Genomic DNA, 9,602 nt, shown 5'->3' with positions numbered 1-9,602 from the left:
TGACTGGTTGGGCACCCCTGATCTGGATCCTCTGTCTCGAGCCAGTTAACTAGCGGGCCTTCTAGAATACCCTGGAACCGAGGGGAACTCTGAAAGAATACGCCCATTGGCTACAAATCAATATATGATTGGTTGATCAAACTGTCAGTCCAAACGTACGCTCTCATTCAGTGCAACGGCCAGGGCATTCTATCAAGGATGTAGAATACCTTGGTTGAAGGATATTCTACCCAGAGACCCAGAACAAGATCGGATTGGTTGCTTTCTTTTCTAACACAAAACCACTGAAATGCGTAGTGCATGGTCCAAGGAGGACAAACAAATCAACGTAACACTGTAATATTACAGATCAACAACACGGATACGATTCTCATTTATTCATTTTATTACATTGTATTACATTATTTATATAATTAAATCGATTTTTTGTTTGTTTTATCTGAGTGTTTCAGGGTATTCTCTGAATACCTTGAAGGCCCTGACGGTTCGCCACTGTCCTATATGTCGATTGTCACCCATTTATCATAGGGTGACAACCAGCAACTCCTGAGGTAAGCTTTAACTGATTTAGTCCTTTGTTTTAGGTTAAACTACAGTAAAATCCTTAGAGACCTGGTAGTTAATATCAGCCCTCACACTAACGTGGGAACAATTTGTCCCGGGTTCCTCTGCTGACCTGGGCTGGGCTCCCCTGGTTCTGGCCTGCCTGGCTGCTGGCCCCTGGCCTTAGGGAAGGGGAATCCGTCCAGAGGGGCATGCTCGATCCTGCACAGCATGCCCCAACAGCTGTCGCTGCTGTAGCTGGGGTTGGAGGCGCTGACGAGGCCGCCCGACTTGTGAAGCATCGTGTGAACATTGTCTGTTTGAACAGCCTTTTCCAACTGTGTAACACTGATGGTTCCCTCCATGTCCTCCACCAAGCTCGGCTCCACCTTGCGGAATGTGTGGCGGGCATACGGGCCGATGCAGAACATCTCCACTATCACACAGTAGTGGTAGATCACAGAGGATGGACAGAGAACACAGGTTTAGAGGATGGGCGATCTCTCTCCTGAACTTCAGCTTTCAGACATAGGTTGGGAGAGGTGCTGGGACTTACACTGTGACCGGGTCAGGAAAGAGAAAGGGGGGGTGCAGGAGATGACCTCCAGAGCACCCATGGTCTCCAGGATGCCGCTCTGCAGGCCGCACAGCACCAACACCACGATGACGTAGATGAACTTGGCTCTCAGTCCGTAGCCATGTAGAGCACTGTTAGTGGCTTTGTAAAAGAGGAGGTGGCCGTAGAAGGACACGAAGGTAGAGACACATATGATACCGTTGACGTACACGTTGGGATTGACTAAGTCCACCTGCACAACAAGAAGATGGCTTTTATCCTTCACTTCTCTAGAGAATACCGTCAGCACATTCACAGCACCTGAGTTCAATTTGTCTTAGTTTGTTCAATATACACGCATGTCCAATATATCCTCATGCAATTCAAGTTTACATTTTTCTCTCAATTTGTTTACAATTGGCAAACAGTACCAGCTACCTCTCACATTCTTATATGGTCACTTAAAAAATAAATATACTTATTTTTACCATGGTGTACTTATCTATTTGTTTTTTACTCAATGTGTTTCTTATTATAAATAGCGTGTGCATACTTAGTTATTTTGGATTTGTAATATGTAAGTCTATTCTCTTCACTTTATCTGCAGTATACTTCTGCTGTTGTAATAATGTAAATGTCCCTGTTGCGGGACAAATAAAGGGATTCTGATTCTGAATACTGCAGCTTCAGTCATGTAAGGCCTCAGAATGCTTATTATTGTCGAGTGATTGGCATGTTTTGGTGATGTCCAGGAACCTCTTCATTTTTGGGATACTGAATATGGAATGTCCTTGCTCAAACATGAATAGAGGAATTCATATTGTAGACATGAATTGCCAACCTTAATTATCCTAAGATAAAATATGACCAGCTACTGAATAGACTTATATTGCATATCTCACTTGATTCAGTAGTATCATCTGGATGGAACATCTTAACACATGTCTAATATTTAAATTTGTATAATTGTTATGTTAAGAGCTGACAGTAAAATGCATAATTGAACATGTTTGTGGTAGCAAACATATGATCAAATAACACTATATACAGTGGGGCAAAAAAGTATTTAGTCAGCCACCAATTGTGCAAGTTCTCCCACTTAAAAAGATGAGAGAGGCCTGTAATTTTCATCCTAGGTACACTTCAACTATGAGAGACAGAATGGGGGAAACTAATCCAGGAAATCACATTGTAGGATTTTTAATGAATTCATTGGTAAATTCCTCGGTAAAATAAGTATTTGGTCACCTACAAACAAACAAGATTTCTGGCTCTCACAGACCTGTAACTTCTTCTTTAAGAGCCTCCTCTGTCCTCCACTCGTTAACTGTATTAATGGCACCTGTTTGAACTCGTTATCAGTATAAAAGACACCTGTCCACAACCTCAAACAGTCACACTCCAAACTCCACTATGGCCAAGACCAAAGAGCTGTCAAAGGACACCAGAAACAAAATGGTAGACCTGCACCAGGCTGGGAAGACTGAATCTGCAATAGGTAAGCAGCTTGGTGTGAAGAAATCAACTGTGGGAGCAATTATTAGAAAATGGAAGACATACAAGACCACTGATAATCTCCCTCGATCTGGGGCTCCACGTAAGATCTCACCCCGTGGGGTCAAAATGATCACAAGAACGGTGAGCAAAAATCCCAGAACCACACGGGGGACCTAGTCAATGACCTGCAGAGAGCTGGGACCAAAGTAACAAAGGCTACCATCAGTAACACACTACGCCGCCAGGGACTCAAATCCTGCAGTGCCAGACGTGTCCCCCTGCTTAAGCCCCAGTACATGTCCAGGCCTGTCTGAAGTTTGCTAGAGAGCATTTAGATGATCCAGAAGAGGATTGGGAGAATGTCATATGGTCAGATGAAACCAAAATAGAACTTTTTGGTAAAAACTCAACTAGACGTGTTTGGAGGAGAAAGAATGCTGAGTTGCATCCAAAGAACACCATACCTACTGTGAAACATGGGGGTGGAAACATCATGCTTTGGGGCTGTTTTTCTGCAAAGGGACCAGGACGACTGATCCGTCTGTATCGTGAGATTTTGAGTGACAACCTCCTTCCATCAGCAAGGGCATTGCAGATGAAACATGGCTGGGTCTTTCAGCATGACAATGATCCCAAACACACCGCCCGGGCAACGAAGGAGTGGCTTCGTTAGAAGCATTTCAAGGTCCTGGAGTGGCCTAGCCAGTCTCCAGATCTCAACCCCATAGGGAGTTGAAAGTCTGTGCTGCCCAGCGACAGCCCCAAAACATCACTGCTCTAGATCAGTGGTTCCCAAGCTGGAGGCCAAATATCATATTTAGACTTTTTTTTTTTTTTTTACATTTATTTTTTTTACATATAACTGTAAGGCAATACATGATTTTCACTAAAAGCCTTGTCTCTACATTACAATAACATATACAAAATAAGTGATTAATTAATTTTTAATAAAAATTCAAGTTAGTAGCTAATAAAGGCGTAAAAAGACAGAAATGTATAATTCTTTCTTTAATAGAAATGTTTCTTCTGCCCGTAAAGTGTCCAAACCGGGCTTGTCTGCATAAGCGCATTTTTAAAACATAGTCATTGTCCATGCCGGTTTCAGTTGGATTATTTGTCACAGTTGCTCCAATCAGATCGGTCTCCTCCAGTTTGTAGATTATTTACGACTTTTGAATCCACATAAACACATCGGCAAAATCCGGCTTACTTTGAGCATGTGTTTGAAACAGTTTAATCCCTTTGTGAATTGTTTCCACTTGCGCCGTCCTTTCATTTCTTCATACAGCGGGAAACCAAATGAATTAATCCTGAGTCCAATAACCATCAAAGTCACTCCAATAGTGCTCCTTAATTACGCTTTCATCCTCCTTTAACAACATACTTCAGATTCATCTAGTTTGTGACAGTAGTTGTAGCATTTTTTAGACTTTTAAACTTTAATTGCCGCTGTTGCGCCCCCCCGATCTAGCCCTTCGTACATCCAGGACATGGTTAAACTGTATACCCCAGCGCGTGCACTACGCTCTGCATCAGCCAAACGACTCGCTGCACCCTCGCTGCGAGGGGGACCCAAGTTCCCATCAGCAAAAACACGTGGGTTTGCTGTCCTGGCTCCAAGATGGTGGAATGAGCTCCCCATTGACATCAGGACAGCAGAAAGCTTACACACCTTCCGGCGCAGACTGAAAACTCATCTCTTTTGACTCCACCTCGAGCGATAGAATTATTAACAAAGCACTTATATACTGATAAAGGACTGGCTTATCTATAGCCAGTTGAGTAGCACTTGAAATGTTTGGCTCTATGAAACCTGATGTACTTATATGATTCTGTTTTCTTCAAGGTTGTGTCTTCCTGGCCGAATGTACTTATTGTAAGTCGCTTTGGATAAAAGCGTCAGCTAAATGCAATGTAATGTAATCTGCCCACTCAGATGGTACCACGATCTGCTCTTAAACTGTGTTTACCCAGAGCCTGTAAAGGAAGAGTGCTGGGGAAAATCTGACATCCTTCATTTATCAAATATAATATACGACCCGAGCACAGACTGTACTGACAGCGTTTGGTCCTGGGATCTCCTGCGACCCTTTCCCTGCACAGGTTGGTGTTAAAGCAGCCTTAATACTCAATGGGGGATTAAGCATGGATCAAAATTCAAACAATTGACTTACATCACCATAGTCATACTGTTCATCTGTCCACAGCACCAGAGTGACGAAGAACAAGATGCTGCGGACCACCGAGAGCTGCAGCACCGCCGGCATCATCCAGGCCCAGCTGCTGCTGCACAGAGAGACAGTCACTGTACTGCTGATCCAGGACCAGTCACTATACTGCTGATCCAGGACCAGTCACTGTACTGCAGATCCAGGACCAGTCACTGTACTGCTGATCCAGGACCATGAAAAAGTCTGTCTTGTAATAATGTCACACTCACTAGCCTGTCTGTCACATAGCAGCAACTGATTTCTACTTAAAACATTTGAAATGAAGTTTATTTAAATTAATGATGAACTGCTGGGTAGCTGATCCAGGACCAGTCACTGTACTGCTGATCTAGGACCAGTCACTGTACTGCAGATCCAGGACTAGTCACTATACTGCTGATCCAGGACCAACCACTATATTGCTGATCTAGGTCCAGCCATTGTACTGCAGATCCAGGACCAGGCACTGTACTGCAGATCCAGGACCAGGCACTGTACTGCTGATCTAGGACCAGTCACTGTACTGCTGATCCAGGACCAGTCACTGTACTGCTGATCCATATACTATACGAATCAAAGCAAATCAAGTTTTATTTATATAGTGTTAGAAATTAAAATCAATGTTTTGATGGCATAATGTACCTTAAATGTACCTTTAGTTTAAATGCTGTTTTATACTGAAAAACCAGAAGTTCTTGTGCACAACCAGTTATACTTTTATTCTGAAAATCCTTCACCTCCGGTTAACATTTAGCATGAGGCTAATATACCATTTCCTATAGAGGTGAATTTAGCAGCGATATGATGTTGCACACCGAAACCTACTGATTTCAACACTACAACTATAGACGTCGAGATATTATTATTGTTGGATATTAAATGAAGGTACAGTTTATTTGAGTACGTTATCGTTTACAAAATGTGGGTAGCATGTCACAACATTCGGAACGACCGGAAATCAAATTGCTGTGAAGGATTTCCTGTATTTTTTGGAGTATTGATTACAGCGTTTAGAATGTGTTAAATGAAAAGTCATGAAAGAGTTAAGGAGGAGAAAAGGCGTATCCTGTGATATGCGTAACAACGGATATTAAATACGCGGAGAGCCGGCCCCCAGGGAGGAGCCAGGAGAGGCTATATAAACAACGAAACCTGAGGGGTTCGGCCTCTTTTCTCTGCTAACGAGAGCCAGATGCACAGCTGTATTTCTATTGGAAAATATCCTGTTTGTGACTTTACCGCGCCTTTTTTATTAATTAAAGTACCAATTTGAAAACATCTCAGAGACTCCATTTAGTCTCCTTTTTAAGCTTCTCTTTCCTGGACGTGAGAATAACCATCACAGTTAACAATAGCACATTTAAAAGCGATTTTTGGTCGAGCCACAGTGCTGTACATGTAATTACTTTGTAGTAATGTGTTTTTATTTTCACAATAAAAGACAATAATTTACAACAGAAATATAGGTTTTCCCGGGTCGCCGAGGGTGCTGGCGTTGTTTGTTCACCGATCCTCCGCCCCAAATATTGTTCCTTAGTCCAGATCAGAACCTCTCCTGTCTGGCTCTGTACTTTTGAAACGTCAGTCATCAGCAAAAATAGCAGCATCTCTCTATCGAATCGACACAGATCTTTGTGTTGTTATCTCCTACCTGCTGGCTCTTTCCTGCTCACCGGTCCCTAGCCCGCTAGCTAGCTAGCATTATCGGACCTAGCAGGCTGCTACCTAGGTGCTCCTCGGCTCCCTGAAGTCTGCTGAGCTAACATTTCTGTCTCCACCCCAACTCCACCCTAACTCCGCGGCTCGTGTCGTGTGGGTCTTCCCATCCCGCTGCGATCAGCCGGCTTCCCCGCTGACATCGTCTCTCCCTGCCGCCTACAGCCGGTGGCTATCGAGCTAGCTAACAAGCTAGTAGGCTGGTCAACCGGCTCCCACTCTGCACCAGGCTGTCAGCCCCTCCTACGATTCTCCTCCGGAAACCACTGGAATTATTCTCCTGATATGCTGTGGATTATCATTCTCATTTTATCTGGACTCACACCGGCTCCTGGTCTCTGCTGTCCGGGTCCCCAGCATTAGCTAGCTCCGTGCTAGCGCCACTTCACCGGATCATGCCGCCGCTCTACTCCCTGTCAGATCTCCACTCCTTTAATAACCGCCTGCCTCCGGACTGCATGGACATCCTCGCAGATAATGAAATACTCCGCAAACGCCGTCCTCCACACAGAGGCTCTGGCCGTAAGTTTTTATTTCATTCCACGTCTCCACACTCCATCCCGTCCATTCTGTCCTGTCTACGCCCACACTACACCATCACAACAAACAACACGTGAATCTGACCAATCTCCTTCCACTCCCCCGGTCCACACAACCCCCCCCCCCATGCAACATCACCTCAGAGCAGCCCTGCTCAACACACGCTCCATCCACAATAAAAGCCACATTCTGAATGAATTCATTAAAGACAATAACCTGGACTTTCTGTATCTGACCGAAACATGGCAAAAAACCCTGGACTATTTTTCTTATCAAATCACCCCAGCAGGATTCACATACATTGACAAACCTCACCCACAAGGGCAGGGTGGTGGTATAGCTGCTATTATCAGAAAGGAAATAAAAGCTACCATAATCCCCATCCCTGATGTTTCTTCATTTGAACACCTGATCTTCAAACTCTCTGGTCCCACTCCCCTAGTCACAGCCATCATCTAACGTCCCCCAAAGCCAAACCCCTCCTTTCTCTCCGACCTCTCTGACATTCTCACCCAGCTTTCTGCCATATCCCCATCTGTTCTCCTCTTAGGTGATTGTAACATTCATGTTGACGACCCGACCTGCAAATATGCCTCTGAATTTAAGGAAACCCAGCTGCAACTTCTCTCAACACATCAACTTCCCAACACACAGCCGTGGTGACATCCTGAACTTGGTCTGCTCCACTGGTCTCACCATTCATCATCTGTCCAGCTTCAATCTCCACATCTCTGATCACCTGGCCATCATCATGGACATCAACATCCCCATCCCCGTCCAAAAGCAAAAACGCACAATAACCTACAGAAATCTCAAATCCATCTCACCTTCAGCAATCACTGCCTCCATTACCTGCAAGATGTCTGTCTCCCCCCGCCCCCCCCCCCCCCCCCCCCCCCCCACTTTCTGAAAACCCATCTGAACTTGTGGACTATTATAACAGCACCCTCTCCTTCTGTCTCAATCATAGACTGTATATATAAATGGACGTAGGGTCCGTGACGTCACCCATAGGATTCTGCAGAGTTACGGCCCGTCCACACAGCGGCGTGCGTTGAAGCTTCCAATGCTTCTGCCCATTCACTTTGAATGGGGTGACGTCACTTTTAGCCGAACTGCATTTTGGGAAGCGACGTGGAGCGTTGCTGGCGTAGCTGGTGTCAAAAGTTGAGTAATGTTCAACTTTTGACGCCTCGACGGAGGCGTCAGCCAATGAAATCCCGTTTATGCAAATCTGCCAGTACAAGCACTAGCCAATCAAACCGCGTGTATGCTGGGAGAGACTACGCAGGTCATTTCCTCATATTCAAAAAAATGGAGGGAAAATGCATTATAGCGGTAGTGAATCACCCGGTGCTGTATGATCAGTCTCTGTTGATCTACCGGGATACAAACCGGAGGAGCGAGGCATGGAGGGAGGTGGCAGAGACAGTGGGTGAATCTGGTAGGTTTTCGCCTGTTTGGGGATTTTATATCCAGTTTACTTCGTTTTAACATTGCTATTGCTTTGTATGTCGGGGGCAGGAGATTCATGTGATTGGTTGTTGGTCGCAAAAAATCCCCAAGCTTCAGATACGCCCACCTCCAAGCGTCAACGCACGCTGCTTTGTGGACGCTCCGTTACCATGAAGCCCTTAGTAGGCGGAGTCGGCCACTAAAGGCTCGACTGTGACGTCAGAGTTTAATCCCGCCTGCTCCAAATAAGGGCAAAGAGGCGTGAGGCGGAGCCGAGGCGGGACCTGCTGCCTCCGAACTGGAAGTAAACAGAGCTAGCTCAGGCTAAGAAGCTAACATGAAATACATGCATACCAAGTTACTGCTAACAGTGTAGTTCCCCTATATAAACGTTACATTCATAATCAAATGAGACAATCTGCAAGAGAATTAGCTATATTTTGTTATTCTTAATGCTTGTCATTCACACGTTGAGAAAAGACGGACTCCACCGCTCGGACCTAACGGAGCCGCAGTGGGCTAGCTCCGGGACGCCGGCTGGAGCTAGCCCCCTGCGGCTCCGTTAGCTCCGGCGGCCACCACTGGGATAATTGGGTCCCCTATTAACATTTGCTCCCGTTTAGCATAATGGGCGTCATAGCCATAGACTATAAAAGTCTTACCCAAGGCTGAATCATAAACTAAAATGTATATGTATGCATAAAGTGTTACGTCCTTAGCTGGCTAATAAGTAACAAGCTAAGCTACCAAGCACACAAACACCTGCGAACGGGGTTAACATGTATAATATTATCATTTTAGACTTCTTGGAAGTTCTGTTAGTACATTCAAGCGCACAGCACGACATTTTAATTGTCTGGTATTTGTAATAATATTCCCTAAAAAGGCACAATCACCATGAACACGGCTAAAGCTAAAGGGTCAAGTACAGTACTATCAATCAATCAATGTTTATTTATATAGCCCAATATCACAAATGTTACATTTGTCTCAGTGGACTTTACAGTTTGTACAAAATATCAGTATGACAATACTATGACTAACTAACGTTGTAGCCTCTATGCAGGGCCGCCCCTGGCCTACTT

General features: G+C 44.8%; 1 protein-coding gene across 1 annotated transcript; it reads right to left on the bottom strand.

The window, feature by feature from the left end:
* Nucleotides 1-585: 585 nt before the first annotated feature.
* si:dkey-16n15.6 (organic solute transporter subunit alpha) lies at nucleotides 586-5,367 on the bottom strand. Its single transcript, XM_034199961.1, is given in 5 exon segments — nucleotides 586-678; nucleotides 681-1,003; nucleotides 1,100-1,352; nucleotides 4,771-4,906; nucleotides 5,279-5,367. Coding segments are annotated over 5 exon segments (894 nt in total).
* Between the last annotated feature and the right edge of the window lie 4,235 nt (nucleotides 5,368-9,602).

Source organism: Gymnodraco acuticeps, unplaced genomic scaffold, assembly GCF_902827175.1.
Source record: "Gymnodraco acuticeps unplaced genomic scaffold, fGymAcu1.1, whole genome shotgun sequence".
NCBI classification, from domain to species: Eukaryota; Metazoa; Chordata; class Actinopteri; order Perciformes; family Bathydraconidae; genus Gymnodraco; species Gymnodraco acuticeps.
Note: the sequence above shows the minus strand (reverse complement) of the source record. Positions and strands in the feature narration are given on the sequence as shown.